Source organism: Ursus arctos, unplaced genomic scaffold (genome assembly GCF_023065955.2).
Source record: "Ursus arctos isolate Adak ecotype North America unplaced genomic scaffold, UrsArc2.0 scaffold_25, whole genome shotgun sequence".
Classification (NCBI taxonomy): Eukaryota; Metazoa; Chordata; class Mammalia; order Carnivora; family Ursidae; genus Ursus; species Ursus arctos.
In genome coordinates this window covers 12,124,956-12,150,655 of record NW_026622930.1, presented here as the reverse complement: position 1 = coordinate 12,150,655, position 25,700 = coordinate 12,124,956, and the positions used below count along the sequence as shown (strand labels likewise).

Genomic DNA, 25,700 nt, shown 5'->3' with positions numbered 1-25,700 from the left:
ATGAATTTGATACATTTTAAAGCTGAAATATTTAGAACACTGTAGGACTTGCACCAGAGTATGAAGAGATAACAAAGGAACAGAATTTTAAAAATCCAGAATGGTCAAGATGATAGGTAAATTATTTACTGTATTCTGAAGCCAGTTAAGAAAGGTCACAGTGGGGCGCCTGGGTGGCATGGCGGTTAAGCGTCTGCCTTCGGCTCAGGGCGTGATCCCGGCGTTATGGGATCAAGCCCCACATCAGGCTCCTCCGCTATGAGCCTGCTTCTTCCTCTCCCACTCCCCCTGCTTGTGTTCTCTCTCTCGCTGGCTTTCTCTCTCTCTGTTGAATAAATAAAAATAAAATCTTAAAAAAAAAAAAAAAAAAGAAAGGTCACAGTATTCAAGAAGTGATATTGGAACAACTAGCTAACCACCTACAATATACCAAAGCAAAATCTACATAAATTAAAGATTTAGACGGAAAGTTAAAACTATAAAATTAAAATTCCAAAATTACTTGAAGGAAATATGGACAATTAGTCATATAATCAATGAGAAAGGATTTTAAGAGTTTCAGGAGGAAGGTTGTTTTGCTTTGTTTTGTTTACAATATTTAGGTCCACAATATTGATTGAAACAGAAAGATGTCCCCCAATTTTTTTTTTATAATTTTCATTTGTATAAATTGTATTTGGTTCTGTTTTTCAAAAGAACCTTTTTAAAAAATTGTGTTTTGGGCACCTAGGTGTCTCAGTTGGTTAAGCAGCTGCCTTCGGCTCAGGTCATGATCCTGGAGTCCCAGGATCGAGTCCCACAGCGGGGTCCCTGCTTAGCAGGGAGTCTGCTTCTCCCTCTGACCCTCCCTCCTCTTGTGCTCTCTCTCTCTCTCAAATAAATAAATAAAATCTTTAAAAATAAAAAAAATTGTGGTTGTCCTTTCATTATGATTCATATGTCTTCTTTTGTCTCTTCAAGAGTTTTAAATATACTTGGTTTATAGTGTCTTTCTGATTTTTCTATTATTTCAAGTCCTTGGAGATTAACAATTGAGTTCTTGGGGTGCCTGGATGACTCAGTCATTTAAGCAGCCGACTCTTGGTCTCGGGTCTTGATTTCTGGGTCATGAGTTCAAGCCCTGCTTTGGGCTCCATGCTGAGTATGGAGCCTACTTTATGAGTAAGTAAGTAGGTAAGTAAATAAATCAATAAAATGAAAATAAAGATCAAGTTCTCTTATGTTAAGTCATTTTGTTATGTAGTTTTAAAAATGTTTTCCTCGGGGGCGCCTGGGTGGCACAGCGGTTAAGTGTCTGCCTTCGGCTCAGGGCGTGATCCCGGCGTTATGGGATCGAGCCCCACATCAGGCTCCTTCGCTATGAGCCTGCTTCTTCCTCTCCCACTCCCCCTGCTTGTGTTCCCTCCCTTGCTGGCTGTCTCTATCTCTGTCAAATAAATAAATAAAATCTTTAAAAAAAAAAAATGTTTTCCTCGATTCATGTTCAATGGAGATCGGTTTTTCCATGGAAGTCTATGTTCCCTGGATTATGGAAATATTCCTACCCAGGGTTTCATGCTTGCCTAAGCTGCGGCCCATGTGTTATAATTACTTCTCAGCTTGGGATTTCTACAACTGATGTGCTGTCTCTAGGGGATACACAGTCTTGGAGTCTGGGGTTTTTACAGGAGATCCTTTTTTTGTACTTTGAGTCTCATGGAGATGATAATCCCCTGAGCTCCCTCTTGGGTTGGGAGGTAGAGTTTTCATAATTCCCTTTTCAGGATTTAAGCTCCCAGTTTCACGTAATGGTTTTGGTTCCAGCGTCCGACCACATAGTATATTCTGCCAGTGCTTGGGCATTAAAATCCATCTCTCTGCCTATATGGCCCATACCCGAGCCTCGCATCTTTCAGTGAGCCACAAAGTAGCTAATTTCTTTGGCTTTGAGTTCCCGCTTCGTTTCTGGTGACAGGATTTTCTTCTCTTTCCCCCCCTTCCCTCCACGTTCCCTCCCTCTCTTTCTAGCTCAGTTATTTACCAAAATTTTTGTTTTTCCGGTATGCCATTTCTCTATCATCTTTAGTAAGTTTAATACTACTTTTGTAATAAATAAATGCCATGGAAAAATGGGGAAAACAGAATACTATTTAAAAGCCATTTTTTTGGCTTAAAATAAATACTTGAAATAACTACAACAATACCAAAGTAACTAAATGGATTTCTTTTCAGAGGACAGCAAGAATCTAAACTAAAATCCTGTGTAAACTTGGGCTGCTACCTTAACCTCATTTTTCTCATTTGTAAATGAGGATTAAAATCTAGCCTTTTAGAGTTGCTGCAAGTATTCAGTGAAAAGTACATAAAAATAGTTTAGTACAGAGCCTCACACATCGTAAGTGTTCAATAATTAGAAGCTAACACTGTTATTAACAGAACGCCAGCTACTATGTAAGCCAAAGATAATGGAAATATCAAAGAGTATATTTCACATTCAAGAAAAACATCTCCTTTTGATGTTTCCCAGTAAAAATAAACTTACCTTTTGTATTAGGTATGACCTTAACTTTTAACGTATGAGATTTCCCCAGATCAATGTATTTCAGGACATTGAGGGATAGGGAGTGATCCTGTTGAAACCAATAATTACATGGTTTTGCATATATAGACCACATCCGTCCATTCTTGTGCCCCAAGTTGTATAAGAACCAGGAGTCTTTCTGGAAGCTCATATTGCTGAGTGCTCTTTCAGGCATGGTAGCAATAGCTAAAGCATTCTTAGCATCCAAAACACGAGTGATCAGGAAGCTGCTGTACCCGGGAATCACCACAGTCTTCTCTACATCCAGGTCTTGAAATGAGGAATTAATACCTGGAGCTAAAAAAAGGAATAATTATTATAAATTAAAATAGCCAGTATTCTTCAAGCATACTGGTGGCCATAATTGATGAAAACATTATTTGAGTTTTTAAACTATGGTCTTAACCAGAGAACACATTGGCCAGTTTTGAGGTTAGAGTTCAAATTATTTTGTAGAAAGTGTATCACAAATATGTCAAGCACAAACCTATACCTAAACCTTTACTATGAAACTAGTTCTATAAAATCCTCCACAGGAAAAAAACAAAAACCACCGACATAGGGCTAAGTAATTACAAGAAAGCTGATTCCTTTACTTTAGAACTGCCAAGAGCCTTAATAACTTAGAATCTTTATTGTGATTCTACAAGAGAAGGATAACACAGCCAGTGTTTCCCCAGGACCCTAAGGTCTGTCGATTGTATAGAAGGAGCTCAACAAATGTTTGTTGAGGAGATGAATAATTGATTGTTTAGGAAGAGTGTGAAGATTTAAAAGAAACTAGACTCTAGGGCAGGACCGGAAGGAACAACCCCATGTAAGAGGATGTGAGAGGATCCACAAGAAGGCTGTTTCAAGGAAGGGGAGGTCGCCACAGTCAAATGTTTTTGACAGGTCAGGGAATATACCACCACCACCAATGTTCTCCTCATTCTGAAAGTATCAATAGAAGTAGTCAGAAGAGACCCTCGTAGTTCCCTTTATTGTGCACGCATGCTCTAATTTCTCCCACTTTCTTCTTCTTATTTTTTATTTATTGGAGAGAGAGAGAGAGCAAGGGAAGAGACAGAGTGGGAGGCAGAGAGAGAATCTCAAGCAGACTCCCCACTGATCATGGAGCTGGACACAGGGCTCGATCCCAAGACCCTGAATTCATGACCTGAGCAGAAACCAAGAGTCGGACACTTAACCGACTGAGCCACCCAGCCGCCCCATAATTTCTCCCACTTTAAACAAATCAACAAAAATCCTTTTCTCCATTCCCTCCAACTACCATATATTCTCTCTCCTCCCCTTATAGCAAAATTCTCCCCCCAAGAAAGCTGCTTTCATTCACTGTCTCCGATTCCTCTCCTCTCCTACTGTTTAGAACTTAATCCAATCAGACTTTGCGTCTACACTACTCCTCTCCTCTCCTACTGTTTAGAACTTAATCCAATCAGACTTTGCGTCTACACTACTCCACCCAACAAAAGCTTTTGTCAAGGTGACCAATGCCTTGCCCACAGATCTGCTGGCTGGTTTTCCTTCCTCATATGACCTGACCTACTGGTTCCCTCCTTCTTGAAAGACCTTCCTCACCTGGCTTCTGCGAGACACTTTCTCTTCATTCTTCCCTGAGCAGACCATCCGCTCTCCTGTCCTGACTCTTCCCCCGGCTCCCTAACCACTAATTGTTGCAATGCCAAGGACTGCAATCAGGCCTTTTCCTTTCCATATTTATAGTCACTTCCCCATGATGTCCTCTGGTCTCACAGCATCAACCACCACACATACACTGACTGCTCAAATTTCTCTCTGCAGTCCAGATGCCTTCCCTGAATTCCAGGTTTGTCTTCCTAAATAGGAGCCTCATTTCTCCCCTTGGATGAGTAACAGGTATCTTAAATTTAATATAATCTCTCACTGGATCACTGCAATCACAAAACTGATTCCTCTGCTTTCCTTCTTGACTTCTATCATCTGCCCAGCCCATTCTCAACACAAGAACCAAAGTGCTCTCGTTAAAACCTAAGCCCAATCGTGTTACTTTCTGCTTGAACCCCTCCAATGGCTTCCCATTTACTCACAATAAAAGCCAAATCCTTACAATAAATGATACTCACTTTGGCTTTATATCTATTGCATATAATCCTTCAAATAGAAATATCCTACATAATTATTTAATATGTAGGGCAAAATCTACACGGGCTTCCTATTTTCTTTCACTTCTCTGGAATACTGTTTAAGAAAAAATAACATTACAAGAATAAATGCCAGGCACTGCTATTGATGAAATATTAATGAGGTTATAGCTAGGTTTTACTATATTAGAAATTAAAAATTCCTCCAGGAGCCTAAGTGTATGTAGACTTCAGCAGCTTGCCAATTGGACTAAATTTTGAAATCTACTGTTCTTCTATAAATGAGCAGGAACAATCTTCCCAAAAGATAATTCTTCATTTTTTCCTAGCCCTCGGAGATGTACTACATTATTACACTTACTTTGTGATTGGAGAGTAAGCTTATAGGAGGCATTTCCAGCTTGATTAATGGAAAGGGAACTAGACAAACAAGAGCTCTCATTCGCTTCTTCTATTCCAAAAGGGTTTATCACTTCCGCAATAATAGAGGACAAAAATCCTTCAGGAGTGTTGTGTTGTAATACCTTTCTTATGTAAGCCGTTCCAGTTTTCCTAAAAGCCAAACCGACAAACATTAAGCCATCTGGATAAAACAGTGGTTCAAATGAACAAGTTTGTGAACACACATGATTTACAAATATACCACAAAAGCTAACAAATGAATATTTGGTTAACATTTGTTCAACCTCACTAGCAATCAATGAAATGCCAGCTATAGCAACTGGATACAATTTCTCGCCCATCAAATTAGCAAAGATTTTCAAATGACAGGGTTCAGGAGGGGCAAGGATTGAGTGGAGACAGGCAGTCAGCCACTACTGATGGTACCAACTTCCCAGAAAGCAAATTGACATTATGCATTAAGAGCTCTAGCATTATATTTTTCCCCCTCTGAATCTGTAAGTCTACTGACAGGACTCTATCCTAAGGCAATAACTTGAAACACAGGAGGAAAAAAAAAAAAAAAAGCTTTCCACACAGAGATGTTCCTCATGGCATTATGATAAAAATTAGAAATAAGACAATGAGAGGAAAATTAAGTAAATGATAATACATCATTAATTTAGAACAAATGCAACTATTAAAATCGTATTTAGGAAGTGTTTTTAATTGCATAAGGAAAGTGGTCATGTTATAATGTCTAAATGAAAGAAGGTGAAAAATGTTAATTAAAAAATTAAAAATGCATATTTAAGAGATTAATTGGTAATTCATCAAAATGTAAGCAGTTGTGATTTTAACTCGCTTCTTCATGTTTATCTGACGTTTTTTTAAAAGATTATTTATTTATTTAGCTAGCTGACGGAGAGAACAAGTAGGCAGAGCAGCAGGCAGATGGAGAGGAACAAGCAGACTGTCCTAAGCACTGAGCCCGATATGGGGCTGGATCCCAGGACCGTGAGATCATGACCTGAGCCAAATCAAGAGTCAGTCGCTTAACCCACTGAGCCACCCAGGCAGGCCCATGTTTATCTGACTTTTAAGAAATTTGTACAATGAGTAAGTACGAGGAAAAAAAAATCTATTTTTAAAACGTTAACTTGGGATAGCCACAGGCAAAAAAATAATAATAAATCTAGACACAGACCTTACACCCTTCACAAAAATTAGCTCAAAATGGATCACAGACTTAAATATAAAATACAAAACTATAAAGCTCATACAAGATTAACATGGGGAAAAAAACCTACATGACCTTGGTCATGGGGATGACTTTTTAGATACAACACCGAAGGCACGATCCATGAAAGCAAAAACTTGATAAGCCAAAACTTTATCGAAATTAAAAACTTCTGCTCTGTGAAAAACACTATCAATAGAATTAGAAGACAAGCCACATATGGGGGGGGGGCAGGGGCACGGATAATTGCAAAAGACACATTTGATAAAGGACCGTTATCCAAAATAAACCGCAGAGCAGGAAAAACGCCTTTTTTGTTCTCTACCTCCCTAGATTCTGCACCTGGGGCCCTGGAAATTAAACTGACAAAAGAGAGATTACAAGAGGAAAACAAATAGCGTTTATTAACCTGTGTGTCATGTTTACGCACGAGAGAAATGTCAGTGATGAGAAACTCAAGGGGATGGTTAGAACCTGGGGTTTGCAGAGCATTTTAACAAAGAACAGTAAATTTGTAGAGAAGTGACAAGACACAGGAAAAGGCATGCCGGTTTTCAGGAGTGCTAAACGGTGGGAAAGTTAATATACGAGGGAAACTAATGAAAGAGAAGTCTTGCTCAGTGAGATTTGTTACGTAGATGCCACTCAGGTCTCTGGGCTGATAGAATCTCTGGAGATTAGAGATCCTCTTGCCTTTCCTGGTAGGGAGGGGGAGGGCAGAGATTTCCTTCTTTCTTTTCTTCTTCTTCTTCTTTTTTTTTTTTTTTTAAGATTTATTTATTTTATTTTTTTTATTTTATTTTTTTTTAAAGATTTTTTATTTTTTATTTATTTATGTGACAGAGAGACAGTCAGCGAGAGAGGGAACACAAGCAGGGGGAGTGGGAGAGGAAGAAGCAGGCTCTCAGCAGAGGAGCGTGATGTGGGACTCGATCCCAGATTGCTGGGATCACGCCCTGAGCCGAAGGCAGACGCTTAACAACTGCGCTACCCAGGGCGCCCCTTGTTTATTTATTTTAGAGACAGAGCTTGAGTATGAGCAGGGGGAGGGGCAGAGGGTGAGAGAAAATCTCAAGCAGACTTTGTGAAAAGTAAATAAAAATAGAATGGCAAAAATACAAAATGCTGACAACACCAAATGTCTGCAAGAATGTGGGGCAACAGGAACTCTCACTCATTGCTGGTGGGAATGCCAAATGGTACAGCCACCTGGGAAGACAGCTTGGCAGTTTCTTACTGAACTAGAAATGTTCTTACCATGTCACCCAGCAGTCACGTTTCTTGGTATTGATCCAAATGAGTTGAAAACTTAAGCTCACACAAAAACCTAAATAAGGATGTTTATAAGAGCTTTTATTCATAATTGCCAAAAAAACTGGGAAGCAACCAAGCTGTCCTTTAGTAGGTGAGTGGATATACAACTGAGGTACATCCCGACGATGGTATGTCAGTGTAGCTTCCTAGCTAGTAACAAGCGTACCACCATAATGCAGGGCGTTGATAGAAGGGAAGGGTGTGTGTGGGTGTGGAGGGTGAGTACATGGGAACTGTAATTTCTGCTCAGTTTTGCTGTGGACCCAAGACTTCTCCAAAAAATAGTATATTAATGAAAAAAAAACCAAAAAACTTAACCTCTTTGCATCTGAAGTCAATGACCAATGGCCAGGCAGCCACCTTAACTACCAAAACAATTTCCCCACTTCTCCACTGGAGTCTCTTGTATTCAAGTATCTAGGATTGCTCTTGGGGGTAATCACGCTCTACCATTCCAGGAGAGGTAAGAAATCAGATTTTAAAGGAGGAAGGAAGGAGATTTGGAAGGATGGGCTTACAATTAGAAGAGTCAGTGAGTTCCTCAGACAGAGGAATATCTGAGTGGGGAAAACATTGCAAAAGGACAGACAAATATCATCAAATTTAACTACCTATACGTGCTAAGCTCCCATTCCAAGACTGATGCCGTCCTGCCCCCCACCCCCTTCCCACCCCAATGGCCTACCTCCTCAATGGCCTTTCCACCACACCATCTCACTATGCACCATCCATACAGCCTTCCTTCCTGTTTATCAAACACACTGGATTTTTTTCTTACTCCATGCATTTACACTTGCAATTTCTTTTGCCTAGATAGCTTTTCCCTTAGTTCTCGGCTCTTTGTTCTCAGCTCTTTGCTGATCCTTCTGAATCCCTTGGTCACCATGTTTACTTTCTTCTTAGCATGTATGAGATCTAAAACTATTTTGTTTTTTGTTACCTATTTGTTACCTGCTTCTGGTCATTAGAATGTCTTCTCCATTTGGGCAAGGACCCTTTCTATTTTGTTTACTACTATCTTCCCAGTACTAGAATAAGACTTGACACGAATTAGGCACTCAATAAATATTAACTGAATTATTGAATAGCCTTACTAAAAATGTGTAAATGTTGATGCTTTCCTTTTAAGCAATTTAGTAGGAATATTGACATTGTTACCACTTTTAGGAGTTTATGAAGATTCCTAGGAACAACTGACCTTGTTTTGAAATGAGAGAAGTTCCTTCTCAATACTTGATCATTTGTGAAGTGACTATAATTCTCCAGTCACCAAGCAGATACAGTTTTTTACCTGGGGGGATATTTAATCAATTCCTACTGTGGGAAGGAGTATGATTCAGTACCCAACATCTCATTGTAGGTGGTACCCTATGCCTGTTGTTGAGATTATATAAGGCTTTTGACCCCTATGATCCACATTCCTTGCAGATGCTCTGAATCCCTTCTTTTCTGCCATCTAACCTCTGTTCCTGAGTCTTATTCCTCAAACTCTCTTTTGAATTCCAAGCCTACCATTTGCCACACTGCCTGATCCCTCACCCATAGCCTGTCTACCTCAGGTACCGGTCTTCTTAAGCACAACATGAGGACCTCAGATTCCATCACTGTGATAAGATGATGCAGCAAGCAGAAGACAAGCACCTTTGTGCTTGGACAGAGAGCCAGGCAATGAAGCAAAGTAATGGAAATTGCTTTGGCTCTGTTGTCCTGTTAGTCTACCCCCCAAATGTCTCTCGAATCCCTGGATTCCTCTCCATTTCTACTATCAACACTTTAGACTACATGACTAAATCACCAAAATTTATCCTAGACCACTGAAAATGCCTTTTAAATGATCTAATGAATCCACAATTGATTTTCCACAACACAACTATAGTGGTATTCTTTTAAAAAGTGCATGTCTTTATAAGTCTAAAGAAGGCAGTAATAATGGTGTGCTGTGCATTTCACCTCTCATCTCCATGCCACTTGACTATGAGAAGAAGAAAGTGCTTCTCCCCATGATAAGCCAAGAGGAATTTCAAGGGGACCACTTCATAAGCTGACATGTCTTCTGAGGTTTGACGGGCATAGGGATTAGATTTTGACTCATCCTAGGAAAATGTAAAGAGTGGAGACAGACCAGACATCTAGGGTTTGGGGTTATATATGCAGGGATAAAAATATAATTTATTTTAGGGGCACCTGGTGGCTCAGTTGGTTAAGTGTCTGACTCTTGATTTCAACTCAGGTCATGATCTCGGGGTCATGAGGTCGAGCCCCATGTCGTGCTCCGTGCTCAGCAGGGAGTCTACTTGAGATTCTCTCTCTCCCTCTTCCTCTGCCCTTCCCCCCCACCCCTGCTCCTGCTCTCTGTCTCTCGAAAATAAATAAATAAATAAATCTTTTTTTAAAATATCAATTAATTTTAGACTTTAACTTAACACACATATAAAAATCTTGTATAACATGAAAAAAAAAATTCTCAGAACAAAAACAACACATAAATATCCAACCAGAATATAAAAGTCCCAACCCAGTAAAAGAAAAAAAAAAATGGAATGAGAGACAAAGAGACCTTCGAAATAAGGCAAACAAGACTCTTAATCACAGAGAACAAACTGATGCTTACCAGAGGGGAGATGGGTGGGGGGAAGGGTGAAATAGGTGGTGGGGATTAGGAAGTGCACTTATCTTGATGAGTGGTGAGTAATGTATGGAACTGTTGAGTCACTATATCATACACCTGAAACCAATTCAACACTGCACGTTAACTATACTGGAATTAAAAATAAATAAAATAAGGCAAGAAAGAAGAGAGAACAAAAAAAGAAACATGAAAAAGACAAAGAGAGAGCACAGAAGATGGTAGAAATGAATTCAAATATATTAGCAAAAAAATAATAAGTGTAATTGGACTAAACTCTCCAACTGAAAGACAAAAATTGTGAGACTGGCTAAAAAATGTAAAATCCGTGCATGTCTTTTATGAGAGAGATACACAGGCAGGTGAAGTAAAAAAGAAAAATAAAAGAAATAATATACCACGCAAGTATAGGCTTGTAAGAAGGCTAGTAAGATTATACAAATAGCAGACTCCTGCAGAAAACAAAAACCAAAACCCTAAAAACCCACTGTAACTCAACAACAAAAAAACAAACAATCCAATTTAAAAATGGGCAAACGACTTGGATAGATATTTCTCCTGTGAAGATATATAAATGGTCAATAAGCAGATGGAAACATGCCCACCATCACTAGTAATTAGGGAATTTGAATCAAAATCATAATGAAATACCACCTTCACATCCATTAGGATGGCTATTACCAAAAAAATTAAACAGAGAGCAACAAGTGTTAGCCAGGATGTGGAGAAACTGGAATGTTTGGGCCCTGTTGTTATTGGCAATGTAAAATGGCGCAGCTGCTGTGGAAAATGGTAGGAAGTTTCCTCAAAATAGCAAACGTTAAATTACCATATGATCCAGCAATTCCAATTCTGGGCATATACCTCACAGAATCGAAAGCAGGGTCTCAAAGAGATATTTGTACATCCATGTTCGTAACAGCATTATTCACAAAAGCCAAAAGATGGTCCATTGACAGATGAATGGATAAGTAAAATGGGGTACGTTTTCCTGTATGGATGTGTGTATATATGACATACACCGAAATATGATTCAGCCTTAAAAAGGAAGGAAATCCTTTCACAAGGTACGACAGGAAGGAACCTTGAGGACGTTATGCTAAGTGAAATAAGCCGGCCACAAAAGAACAGATACTGTATGATTCCACTAATATGAGGTCCCCAGTCTAGTCAAATTCATAGAAACAGAAAGCAGAGTGGTGGTTTTCAGGCACTGTAAGGTCGGTGATATGGGGAGTTCCTGTTTAATGGTTACTGAGTTTCAGTCTGGAAGATGAAAAAGTTCTGGAGATGGATCGTCATGACAATGGCACAATAATGTGAACATGCTTAACCGTGCACTTAAAAATGGTTAAAAGGGTACCTTTATGTTGTGTATATTTTACTACAACGAAAGGACTAAATACAAAATAAAAGCATTATTTTTAAAATTTTTATTTTAGAGAGGGAGAGAGAGAGTATGCAGGGGGCAGGGGCAGGGGCAGAGGGAGAGGGGGAGAGAGAATCTCAAGCAGACTCCCTGCTAAGCACCAAGCCCAACGCGGGGCTTGACCTCAACCCTGAGATCATGACCTAAACCAAAATCAAGAGTCGGTGCTCAACCAACTGAGCCGCCCAGGGGGCCCAATATAAAATCATTATTTAAAAAAAGCAAATAGGGGCCCTTGGGTGGCTCAGTCAGTAAAGTGTCTGCCTTCGGCTCAGGTCATGATCCCAGGGTCCTGGATAGAGCCCCACATGGCATCGGACTCCTTGCTCAGTGGGGAGTCTGCTTCTCCCTCTCCCTCTGCTGTTCCCCCTCCTTGTGCTCTCTCTCTGTCAAATAAATAAATTTTTAAAATCTTTAAACAAATTTTTTAAAAATTTAAGAAAGCAAGTAAATGTTTATCTGAATCTTACTCTTTAGTGCTACCTACTTAACTCTTCAGTATTTATGTGTAGTTGCTCTAATAATGCTCCTTCTCCATATATTTATTGTTTATATTCATGTGTGTATATTTTTTTAAAAAGATGAGATTGGGAAGGTATACCAGTTGCTTCCCATTCATCATCTCTACAGCAACATGGGTCTTCAAGTCCCTGGGCAAAATGCCCAGTCATCACTGCCCACCTGGCTAACAGCAGACCAAAGTAATGAAGATAGATATGGTCAGTCTATGCTATGGGCATTCAGGATAATTTCCAATTGCAGTTGTCACTACATGTGTCCTAAGTAAAACTGGGAAATGACTGAATTGCCTCTAGATAACCTTTTGTCTCCTTTCCCTTCAGCCTTCTCTGTTATGACTCACAGCTCAGTAGCCCCCAGAACAGTACTTCCACGTTCAAAGTCACCCATTCTAACTGTGGAAACACCTTCATAAAGCCCTCTTTTTGCCCAACTAAGAATGCCCCAGTTTCCAGAATAATCTTTCTCTTCAACACTCTCCCAAACCTTGTCAAAATCCCCTGTCTGGAGTGGCTGATGTCAGCATGACTTGAGAAGATTTTTGAATAAATAGCTATTCTTACAGGAATGCCAGGCTCTGGTTTTAGATTTCCTGTCCAGTTTTTCTTTGACTTTGAAGCATATACAGAAGTCAAACCAAAACAAAAAACAAAACAAAACAATCCCCCCCACACACAAAGCATTACAGAGATAAAAATAGTCACCAAATATCAACAAAATGTTAACTCACCAGGAAGATTTAAAAATTCTAAACTTATGGGGTGCCTGGGTGGCTCAGTTGGTTATGTGTCCAACTCTTGATTTCAGCTCAGGTCGTGATCTCAGGGTCGTGAGATCAAGTCTCACGTCCAGCTCCGCGCTGAGTATGGAACCTGCTTAAGATTCTCTCTCTCCTTCTTCCTCTGCCCCTCCCCGCCTCAAAAAAATTCTAAACTTGCACAGATCTAACAAGAGCCTCGAAACATATAAGACAAAATTGATAAAACCACAGAAAGAAATTGACAAATCCAACAACACATGAGGAAATTCTAATACAGCTCTCTCAATAATTAATAGACTGAGCAGAAAAAGATAATCAGTAAGGATCTGGAAAATTGGAAAAATTAACAAAATTAATCTGACAAATATTTACATTGCACTGAACAACAGAGTCTATAGTCTGTATAAACATATGTGGGATATTTACAAAAATTGAGCATAATAAATAGCCTAGTCCTTCACCATAAAGAAAGTTTCAACCAAATTCAAAAAAATCACACTTTTGAGAAACAGGAAATTCTGCTCTTAAACAAACTGTTCCAGAAAATAAAATTTAAAAATTCATTTATGACCCTGGTATGATCTTGTTTAAGAAATCATACGAGGACTATATGAGAAAGAAATTATAGGCAAAAAATCACTCATGAACATAGATGCAAAAATCCTAAATATTAGCAAACTGTATCCAGAAATTATGAAAATAGATAACACACAATGACCAAAATAGGTGTATTCCAAGACATACTGCTTGGTAAATCCCGGAATTAGATGTGTGAAATCCATAAAAAAATCACAATGCTAAATAAAAGGTTAAAGGGGAAAATTCTATATATAAGCTCAGTAGATGCAGGGCCATTGAATACCAAAAATAAAACATATCTTAAACTGAAAAAAAAATTTTTTTTTCTACAAGCAAAAAGGGTTAAAAGAAAAAAAAGATGAAAAGCATAATACATAATGGTGAAACGCTTTAAATATTCTTTTAAAAGTCATTAACAGCACGGGCACCTGGGTGGCTCAGTCAGTTGAGCGTCTGCCTTCGGCTCAGGACATGATCCCAGGGTCCTGGGATCAAGTCCTGAGTCACGCTTACTGCCCAGTGGGGAGTCTGCTTCTCCCTCTGCTCCTGACCCTGCTTGTTCTCTCTCTCCCTCTCTCTCTCCAAAAAAAAAAAAAAAAGTGAGGAACAACAAGAAAGCCCTGCGATAGCCTGAATGTTCGTGCCTGTCCCCTCCCTATTCATATGTCAAAACTTAATGCCCAAAGTGATGGTATAAGGAAGTGGGGACTTTGGGAGGTGATTTAGGTCATGAGTGTGGAGCCCTCACAGATGGGAATAATGCTTGTACAAAAGAGGCTCCCGAGAGATCCTAAGCCCTCCATCATGTGAGGACTCAGTAAGAAGTCAGCAGTCTGCCCCAGAAGAGGCCTTCACCAGAACCCGACCATGTTGGCCCCTGAGCGTGGACTCAGTATCTGGAGCCATGAGACCTCTATTTCTGTTGTTGGTAAGCCGCTCCGTCTGTGGCATTTTTGTGACAGCAGCCCAAACGGACTAAGACACCCACTGTCTCCCTTTCTAGTTAACAAGATCCTAGCCACTGTGAGAGTGAAAAGGTGTACTATGCTAAGAAAGTTAAGGAAGAAACAAAACAAACTACTGGCAGGCGATACGGTGATCTTCTTAGAAAAACCATTACCACTACTCAGAAAATCCAGAATAACACATAGAACGAGTGCTGGAATAATTAAAGGAATTTAGCAAATTTGCACAATTTCCGATTGCTATACAGAAGTCAGTTACCAGACTTTGGAGGCAGAAAGTTCAGGACAACAAGAAAAGAAAACAAAACAAAATAAAGCAGATAAAGCACAAAGTCAGCACTTTCCATTAGCCCATCCGAGAACGAGGGTCACCGACAAAGATAACTGACTCACACGAGATCCAGGGGAATGAGCCATTCCAAAGGGAGTCTGAACGCAGGAACAGTCTCACCTGCGGAGGAGTCTGGGAGGGAGAACACAGTGCTGGCCACCACACAAGTAAGAATTAGCTAAAATTGTTTTAAAAAAAAAAAAAAAAGGTGAAGCCTAAGTGTATGCTGGCGTGTGAGTTTGGAAAAGCTAGGGCACGTTCAAAGGGGAGTCTACACTCACAAGTTTTTTCCCGTGGGCTTCCCTGGAGGCTTATTAGAAAGCCCAGAGCAGGGCCAGTGGACCAGAGGGAGCCCCTGCTGTGGTCTAGGCACCCTGGAGGATGGGAGGCAACAGGCATGAAGCATCACCCACTTTCCTGAACCTTCTTTAATAGGAAGCAAAAGCTTTAAGCCATGGGAGGCTGGACTTGAATCATTTCTGCACACAGGCCTCAAAAGAGGTGGTCTGTGCTGGGAGGGGTCCCTGGAAGGTGCTAGCCCAGAAGCCCTGGTTCCCTGCCTCCCCCACCCCCGCACCCCCCATTTCCCCTATGTAGCAAAAGCTTTAAGCTACTGGAGGACAGGAAACAAAGCCACTCATCCATGGGGCACAGGCAAAGACACGTTAAGAATGACAGAAGGATAAAATAGTAACTCTGTAGCCATTACAGAGGGTCAGAAAGCTGTCTCGGGCCTAAAATTCTGAGAGAACAAAGAATTATCTCATTGTGAGGAGAACAGCCAGAAATTTCCACCCAAGATTGAACTGCAGATATCAGGCAGAATTTGGCTGCAAGAAGTAATTTCTATCAACAGATTAGTGTGTTTTGGTGTTTTGTGGTTTTTTTCTCCTTAATGGAACCTGACAAGCTGAATCTAACGTTTAAATGCAAGGACAAAGGCCAAGAAAATCCAGGAGGCGGGGGGGTTGGGGGGGGGAGTGTTACACAGAGGTTTACTCAGAAGACAAATATCCTATGAAATAGAAGAGAGGAGAAACAGACCCACGCACACACGGACCCCTGACATGTCGTGGTGGGGGAGCTCATCAGCGGGGAAGGGAGTGACTTGTAAGGACAGTTGGTTACTCACATAAAAAAAAGAAAGGACGAAATCAGTTCTCACTCCACACGACATATATTCGCTCCAGACAGACTAAACACTTCAACATGAAAAGCGAAAGTTTAAAGCGATTACAAGAAAACACGGGAGAATCGGTGAAGACAGCGAGGTGTGCTCACGCCAGTGAATTGGAGAGGCCTCGATGTGAGTAGTTTAGAAAGCCTCATCGCTGTACGGAAAAGGCGAGCCGCAGAAGAACAATACACCTAGCAGAACCGAACGGTACCTTCTGATGCATAGCTGCCTGTTAAAGCCATAAAGAAAAAAAATGTCTCAACGTTCATACAAAATTTGAGACGATGCCAATCTCTGGGAGACTGGCATCATGGGGGGCAGGGGAGAAGCAGGAAAGAAAAGGAAAGGTTCCCAGGAACTGCCCTAAGGGTGAAGGGACCCAACAAGGTAGAAGAGCTCCAGAGGCCTTGGGGTGACAGGGGCAGCTGTGATCAGGTGGACCCTTGTCCTCCCAAAAGACTCGGGGGTCTTCGTCAGGATGACCTCTGCCCCCTTTACTTCACCTGCCTTCTCTCCCCCAAACTCTGGAAGGGCTAGAAACCAAAAGCCTCAAGGGAGGAAGAGAGAAGCTGGAAAATAGTAAGCATGAGTAATAGCCCCACCTCCCCAGGCTCCCCAGTCTGGGTCAGGCCCAAATAGGGGCTGGGAAACAAATTTAAATTAGGTAAGAATTGAACCTCTTTTGAAACACTGGACAAGAAGAAAGTCATGTGATTATCAGACTGACTTAGACTTTATTAAGCCAAGGAAATGTTCCTCTGCCCTCAAAGAGAAAAGCTATGGGATTTGCCTGATACTTTATCCAGAGGTAGAAAGGAGGTTAAGGCCATCGAGGAGTTTGAAGGACAGTAGGAGGAAAATTCAGGGTGGTCTCTCTAGCTTACTCAGGGAGCAAATTTCACATCTATCAATTCAGTTATTCACCTAATTAGGAGCCTTCGATGCTTCTCCCTCACTTGGAATGACCACTAACCCCTGCTCCCAGCCCTGGCTGGGACTCAGAAGGCCCTCCCTGACTTGGCTCCACGGTCTTCAATGACTTCTCTCCTTTTTTCACAACATTGAAGTCACTCTGGTTTTCCTTTGGTTTCTCAAACACACATATGCTGCCTTTGGCCCTAGGGCCTTCCACACACTATTCTCTCAATCTGGAACTTTCCCCCTCATCCCCCCTTGTCCTCATTCTTCCGATCTCATCATAAGCTCCCTGGCTCTGAGCAACTTTCCAACATCCTCCAGACAAGGGCTCCTCGGCTGTCAACTGTCATTACGGGAGTTCAAGCTGTGCATGGGTTCAAATGCGCTCTTCACGGCTCCATCAGGGGACCACGAGCGCTCTGCATGTAGTAAGTTTTAAGCAATTATTTGTGGAAGAAACAAATGAAGGGCTGACCCTGCTCCACCCCCCGGCTATCTAGAATCTGCATTGGCCTATTGCTGACTTCGGGAGTTTAGGTCCCCCATCCCTGACCTGCCCCGTTGAAGTCTGGCTTGCCTCCAGTGCTCTGATCCTTGCTCTTTGCACCCCTTTCCTGGCTTGGAGATGCTCCTTCCCTAGTTTCTGCACCAGGAGAGCCAAGTTACTGAATCTGATCAGAGAATGTGCTGTTCGGGTTTTCAAATACAGGTACCCTCGCTTTTTCAAAGTTCGCCTTACGCCACTTCACTTCGACAAAAGACCTATGTTAGCACTTGTTTTTGCTAACTGAAAGAAATCTGAAGAGAATTTTCACTTTCATGGAAAAAAAAAAAAGCACCAAAAGTGAAAATAGCATCCAGCTTTTGTTTTGCAGTGAGCAGAGCCGGTATGGGGGCTCCCCGCCTGGCTCCTTCCCTGCAAACCACACGCAGCATCTCAGCATCGAGCCGCAGGAGCTTCGACCTGGCTGAACACCTGTGCTTTATCACCATTTATTTTGTGCATCTGTTAGCAAGACGTGTCCTAAGGTATCAGAAAAAGCCTAATAGAGGGTTTTTGGGGGGGTCTGGGAATGCTCAGAAATTTTTCCATATAAATTAAGGGCAATTGCTTCTTTGCTCTACTCTAGTTCGGCTTGTGATAAGCTTCGTAGGAATTTCCACACTTTCAGACAGTGAGGGAAACTTTTATTTGGATACCTAAGAGAGTGATCATATGCTTATTAAAATAATTAGGATGTAAAAAATTAATATTAACATTGAGATCATATTAATCATATTCTTTTAAAAAGTGATTCTATATGTTTTCTTCTCTCTTTTTTTTGAAGATTTTATTTATTTATTTGACAGGGTGAGAGCACAAACAGGCAGAGCAAGAAGGCACAGGGAGAAGCAGGCTCCCCACTGAGCAGGGAGCCCAACATGGGGCTTGATCCCAGGACCCTGGGATCATGGCCCAAGCCAAAGGCAGATGCTTAACCTTCTGGGCCACCCACGCACCCTGATTCTGTATGTTTTCTACAAGGACATACGTATAGAAACTAAGTGGCTTGGAATGTCACCCATACAAAAACCACTGAAAACAAAATACAGTTTTAGAGATCACAGGTGCTTTTCTTCAACACAGAAAGTTCTATAATCCTCGTAGAAAAAAAAAAAAAAAAGCCTACATCCAGCACTTTTTCTATCATATCTGATTTCAGTCTTCACCTCAACTTCTGTGTGAGCTGCCCCATGACACGTGGAGTTGTTGGCTATGGGACAGGGAGCATACTGACAGCCCCGTACAAATACAATAAACAGGTCTCAATCTGGTGGAATAGGACCCACTGTGTTTGGAATAGGGTGAGTTTAGGAGTGCCTGGGTGGCTCAGTCGGTTAAGCATCCAACTCTTGATTTTGGCTCAGGTCACCATCTCAGGGTTGTGAGATCGAGCCCCGCATCAGGGCTCCATGCTGGGTGTGAAGTCTGCTTAAGATTCCCCCTCTGCCCCTCCGCCCTTAAAAAAAAAAAGAAAAGGAATAGGGTGAGTTTCTGGTCATACGAAATTGTTCCTTTTCTGGTTGTTAGATAGTTCAGGAGTCGTAACATTCATAATGTTCTTCAAAGAGAGTTTCAGACCTTAAAGGTAGCAGTATTTCATGCAAGATGGTCTTCCTTACGTTAGATGAGTCTGTCTTTAGGACATGTGAGAATGGCCATGTGTGTGAACCCTGTGGACAAACAGTGTCCAGTGAAGCCCAGAACATATTCGATACTCCAGATGACAAAGCACATTTCTGTAGCGTGTAATCGGCCCCACATTTCTACGCTTGGGGCATCACTCAAGACACCTCGGAGTCTATAAATGTATTTGGCCTTCCGAGGTACCAAAAAAAGACGTACTCTATCTCACCAAGAAAACTGCTCAAAGAAGTCACCTCGAAGTTTAGAAACCAATGTGCGATCTAAATAAATGGGAGGCAAATCAGTAATTACCTGGAATGTATCACTTTTCCCAAGTGCATGTTGCTGAATTTCTTGGTGTATATATTTCCCTGGGGTTCATTTGCAGGCACATATGCATAAAAGATAATTTCTTTTAAGGAGATGTACTGTGGCGCAAGGGCAGTTTCAAAGCCCATATCAGGAGGCTGGAGAAGGAAAAGAAGAACAAAACACACTGCATTTATACTATTTAATACTTCGATTAGGGCAAAATGCAAATATCAGATTGGTTTCCAGTGCATGCCACAACAGTACTGTTTTGTTTCTCGGTAGGAGTAACATCTCCATATGGTCTGTTTGTATATCCGTGTGTGGACGAGGGATAATGCATTTTTCCATTAAGGAGGCAAAGACATTCTAGGGAGTAAGGTTCAGTTTAGGATTGCTGTGCTCTTGGTAGATGTCTGGGGTGGGAGGGTGCATGGAGACGTGTCTTCCATTGTGCAGGAGAGGTCTGGGGGTGTAGATTTTAGAGTTCAGTTCTTACTGGAGTTTTTTTTAAGGAAGGGGCTGTGGCATGTGTCTCCTCACTTGAAAGCAGCTGCCAATTCTCCTTGCCTTGGGTTGGTCCCCAAAGTTCCCAAAGCTGGACAGGATCAGGATCAGAGAAGGGTGTGCTGAAAAGACCATCCCAAAGGGGATGTTGGGGTTGACCTGGTGGCCATGACATGAGTAGTAGATGGTAGATCGTGCAGACTGGTTGGGGGCACAGGCATTCAATGGTGCCCACAAGACCCATTTTCTGTCATGCTTTGTCCCCTGGCCTCTTAAGGTGGAGAACCCACTGAGAAGAGGAGACAGTGGAAAACAGAGGCAAGGAGACTTGGCATGAGACTGAACTGATTGATGTCCGAAGGCTCTCTGAAGAGCCTCTTGAAAAGGCTGAAAGTGCTTTAGAATTCCCAATGCTATTCTAGGCTGGGAGTGACAAGAACATCCCACGAAAAGTGTCTACCAGCCCAGTGAAAGGCCCCACACTGACAAAAGCACAGGCCCTGGGACCCGCTGTCCAGGTAGATGCCTGATCCAACAACTACCCAGTGGTGTGAGCAACTTAAGCTCAATTATTTAGCCTTGCTATGCCTCGTTTTCCTCATCGATAAAATGAAAATAGTTTTTATAAAGATTTAAGAATGCACAACAGCGCCTGGCACGTAGAGCCAAATAAAGGCCAGCGATTATTTTTATCCAGAGAGGACACATGCATAGTTTGCCTTGGGGGTTGGGAAGCAAACTCATCTTGAGGCTAAAACCCCTGACCGGCCTGGATTTTAAAGATTTTATTTATTTATTCGACAGAGATAGAGACAGCCAGTGAGAGAGGGAACACAAGCAGGGGGAGTGGGAGAGGAAGAAGCAGGCTCATAGCGGAGGAGCCTGATGTGGGGCTCGATCCCAGATCGCTGGGATCACGCCCTGAGCCGAAGGCAGACGCTTAACCGCTGTGCCACCCAGGCGCCCCCCGCTGTGCCACCCAGGCGCCCCTGGATTTTAATAATTTAAACTTTCACATAAGGGAGCTAAGACGTTTTCTACAAATTGTGAAGTTAGTGAAAAATGATGGTATCTCCTTTTTTTGGTAAGTCCTACCCTCCCGCTGACATCCTTTGTGTCTCTGCAGAGCCCACATTAACAGACGGCAAATCTGTGGCAAGTCATGTGGCAGCACTGTACCGTCACGGGGAAGTCATGTGGCAGTACTGCATGTCCACGGGGAAGTCACGTGGCAGCACTGTAGGGTCACAGGGAAGTTCCCACCTCACTCCCCACACATCTCAGACAAGGAGAGTGAAAACACCATCTTTTCAACTCAGGTCTTGGGCTGGTAATTTGGAATGATCTATTAAAACCAGAGTCAGCCTTTATTCTATTTCCCTTCAGACCAAGGGAGGGTTTTATTAAGCCCCAGTTAAAAAGAAAAAAAGTCTGATTCTTCGCTGATATGCTGAGGAAAGTCCGTTGTCACGACTGTGCCCAGTGATGAGTTCTCAGGCATATGTACCTTCACAAGTGGCACGTTATACAGTAAAATTATTAGAAAAACCTGTGTGCAGTATCACCTATGAAGAAGATAATATTTCTCCTTTCTATATTAGCATTAGAAAAGGAAAAAAGGGGGGGCAGGGTGAATACAAAAGAGGAAAGGTAAGCCAGCGGGAAAAAGATAACTTGTGTTTCTTGGTCAGCCTTGGGAGGTAGGAAATCAAACCTTCCATGAACCTGGGTTGGAAGTAATAGGTCTAAGTCATAGCTTAGACTATCTGGTGGTGTTGCTGTGAATATTTGTAGGGAGGTATTCTGGGTGGAGTTAAATCTATACAACCCTGTATGGGACTGGGAAGAAGGTTTTGGAGATTTTCTCTGGTATATGGCGGATTCCTCTATAGCCAAACGGAACAAAATGCATTGATAAGAGTTTGTCCCAAGCAAAACACCTTCCCGTTTTCCTATAATTCTGCATGTAGAGTGTGGCATCTATTCTTAAAACAAGGCAAACCATCTCAAAGCACGATATCACTAACCTGTCCAAAAATACCTCTGGAATTCCCCAAGGTTGTAAGTGACACATCAGGTTCAAAATGGTCTGGAGTCAGTTTATGTATAAAGCCCATGTGGTCGTAGTATAATGTGAAAATATTATCAGAAATAGATCCGATTTTACTGTATCTTCTTAATCCTATTAGGAAAGAAACAGCAGTGTCTTGATATTGACATAATACAACTAGAGAACTTTCAATACCATACCTTGGGGAAAGAAACCAAAAACAACCATTCACTTAAACAAGGGGTGGGAGGAGGACTTCGAGACTCCAGAATTAATAAAATGTTAGTCTTTAAAGTTCCTGGGAAGTCCTTTCTAGGCTCCATCTCATTACAGAACCTGTTTGCTGAAGTACAGGAAGGACCGAGGGGGACGAGGTAGAGGTCTAGAGAAGGAGAGTTGAGCGCCCCCTGGTGGCGGTTCCTCTTCCTGATCCAGGAAACCGGACACCTGCAGAGCTAGAAGGCAGTAAGAAAGTAACCCTCGGAGAGGCAAGGAGAATTATTCGCAGAGACCACTGGGTCATTAGCTATCCCAGGATGAATATGTTGAACCGGATTTGGTGTCCTGCATTTGTCCCATGCCTTAGGGCAACCTGTTAAGCAGGACTGGCAGTAATCTGGTGGTTCATACAACAAGCATGCACCCAACCAGGCACTGGTCCAGAGAGAGAAAGCTGCCTCCCCTGACTGGAGCCTGAAAGCTCAGGTCTTGAGATGCGAAAGGCTGATTTCCACACCCCCACCCCAATTTGGCCAGACTTTCCTGGTCCATTCCTCTGTCCCTGACCCCTGAACAACGGAGTGCCCCAGGACTCAATGTTTAGATCTCTTCTCTCACGATCTTTAGAGATCTCACCCAGTTTAAGGATTTCAAACCCATTTTTATGTGAATGATTCCCAAATTTAAACCTCCCGCCTCATCCTCTTCCCTCAACTCCAGATTTGTGTATCTAGCCTCCTGCTGACAGCTTCAGATCCATGGTGGTCAGGCATCACACAGTGAACTCATCCTAGACTGAGTTCCCAATCCCCAGGCAAACTCCTCCCTTGTAGTCTTCCTCATCTCCATCACAGCAACTGCCATTTTTCCTGTTGCTCAGTCCAAAACCTTGGCGTCATTCTTAACTCCCCTCTTTCTCTCACACCCTACATCTAATCCATCAGCAAATGCTACTGACGTCTGCCTCAAGATATATAGAGAACGCAACCTCTTCTTACCACTTCCAGCTGTCACCCTGCACAAGCCGGTATGATATGGGAAGAGGTTTATTATGAGGACTTAGCGCATGCAAACATGGAGGCTGAGGAGTCCTGTGATCTGCTGTCTGTAAGCCTGAGAACTGGGGGACCGGCTGCCGTAACTCCCAGACAGAGGACAAAGACCAGAGAACCAAGAACCAGAAAGACAACTGGTTTAAGTCCCATTCCAAGGACAGGAAAAGACTCACAAGCAGGCAGGAAGCAAACAAGGTGAATTCCACTTTGCTTCTCCCTTTCGTTCTTCTCAGGCCCGCAATGGATTGGACGATGCCCACCCACACCCACACCGGGAGGGCAGTCAGCTTTACTGAGCCCACTGATTCAAATGCTAATCTCATCCGGAAACACCCTCACAGACACATTCAGAAATAACGTTTCATCTTGGCACCCCTTGGCCCGGTCAAGTTGAGTCATAAAATGGAACCATTACAATTGCTGTGGTTCATATGCCGTAGCTCAGCTGTAAACATACAATACAGTTTTTTCACGTTTTAACATCTTGATTGAGATCACTTTTATAATTGCTGTGTCTTGCAGTCATTGTCCACCAGGTGGCACCCACGCTACAGTGGTCAATTTGCTACGTTTGCACGTACTTGGTGTCAGCTCTGTATTGTCCATCCCTTGGAGTTTCCTGAAACACTACCATAATAAATGTTGAATTTTATTGATGTTTAAAATGCCTTCAAAAATATTACATTATAATTTGGCATTGAAACAAAGTTACTGTGGGTGCAATAAGAGAGGAAGATAAAGCAGGGCATATATTTATCAATAAAGCAAATGACACTGGAAGAATTACTGCGTTTTCTGGGACCTAAGAAAGGAAGAAACTCACAAGTAGATGAAATTGCATTATCTTTTGCTAGTGAAATACACTCAAAATGATTGCCTTATCACACACCAAGCAATGCAATGATAGGCAGGGGAAATAATGTCAGGGTAATCTATGCATCACTTAGGATCGCTGTTAAAACACTGTGTTAAAGATTAATTGGACAGGGGCACCTGGGTGGCACAGCGGTTAGGCGTCTGCCTTCGGCTCAGGGCGTGATCCCGGCGTTGTGGGATCGAGCCCCACATCAGGCTCCTCCGCTGGGAGCCTGCTTCTTCCTTTCCCACTCCCCCTGCTTGTGTTCCCTCTCTCGCTGGCCGTCTCTATCTCTGTCAAATAAATAAATAAAATCTTAAAAAAAAAAAAAGATTAATTGGACAGTTTTCTTAGTGTTAATAGAACAAGGTCATCTCAGAATCAGTGACTCAGATTTGGTTAAGGAGAGGCTTTACAACGTTCTTCGGTTGGCTTTGCATACGAATAACTAGTTGAGTTGGCTCCAAATTCTTAGGTAATACTATTTTTCTCCGAAGGTTCTGAGAAGAACATGTGCTATTCATTGTTGCAGCAGCAAAATCCAAGGCTAGCTTGGTTTTTTGTGCCTTTAAAATTGATTTACATTTTCTACTGCAAATAATTCAGACACGTTTTTGCTTTGAGTTTAAAAAATAACATCTTATTGTGCATTTTGGTTTCCTTTGGTTTTTCTTCTATTTTCAGTATTTATTCATTCACCCATCCAGCCATTGAATGCGCTCTGATGAACTTTGGTCATCACTGGAAATTCCTCCAACTTGCAGTTTCTCCATCTTTAGCATCTATATTTATCATTTTAGATTCTTTCCACTTATTTATTCATTCTACATGTGGACATGTTTCTTAGTGATATCTGTGATATGTAACAGTTTATCACGCACATGGACAATTTAGTTCCATTTTCTTTGGTGTTATTTTCACTGTTTCCAAAGTAATGTTGCTTAGTCTGCTTTGATTTTTGTTTCACAATATGTGCTATTTATTCTCTATTTGCCTGTTCCTCCAGATTCATCCCCAGGCTTTCTTTTCTCTGCCTGGTACACTGAAAGGCTGACCCCTATGAATTGCAATATTTGTGCTGTGTTTCCAGATGCCTTCTGATTGGATTTGGCCAATGAAAGGCACCAGGAGGAGGTAAGAATAAGGGAAGGAGAGAAAAGTCTAGGTAGTTCTTACTGCCTTTCTCCCTACTTTAGTGATGCAGTTCTGACACGAGCTTTGTCTCCTAGACTATACCTCTTGCAGGGTGACCCCTGCTCCATTTCAGCTTTGACTGGGCTTAGGTGATGCTATTACCTATCTACTGTCTGTCTTTCTGTCTTTCTGTCTTTCTGTCTTTCTATCTATCTATCTATCTATCTATCTATCACCTATTTATTTGCATTATTCCTTAAATCAAAGGGACTGTAATGGTTTTCTCCCATTGCTAATCTCTGGGTATTTTAAGATCATTATTGGTTCCTTTAACTCAGTCCACTGCTCTGCAAATAGTCTCCTTATAAAGGCCTTCCAGGTGAAACACTCGAGTGGAATTACATTTCCTGCCAGGACTATAAGTGACACAGATTTTTACTAGATATATCCCTGGAAGATAGAATATCAAGGCTGGATTCTG

At 41.9% G+C, this 25,700-nt stretch overlaps 1 protein-coding gene across 1 annotated transcript in view; it reads right to left on the bottom strand.

The window, feature by feature from the left end:
- Nucleotides 1-25,700, bottom strand: part of CATSPERB (cation channel sperm associated auxiliary subunit beta) — a 105,613-nt gene that overhangs the window by 20,974 nt on the left and 58,939 nt on the right. The window contains exons 15-18 of the mRNA XM_044389964.3: nucleotides 21,933-22,087; nucleotides 19,402-19,556; nucleotides 5,045-5,235; nucleotides 2,522-2,857 (exon numbers count right to left, since the gene is read on the bottom strand). Coding sequence (XP_044245899.3) covers nucleotides 2,522-2,857; nucleotides 5,045-5,235; nucleotides 19,402-19,556; nucleotides 21,933-22,087 — 837 coding nt within the window. The remainder of the gene's footprint in view (nucleotides 1-2,521; nucleotides 2,858-5,044; nucleotides 5,236-19,401; nucleotides 19,557-21,932; nucleotides 22,088-25,700) is intronic.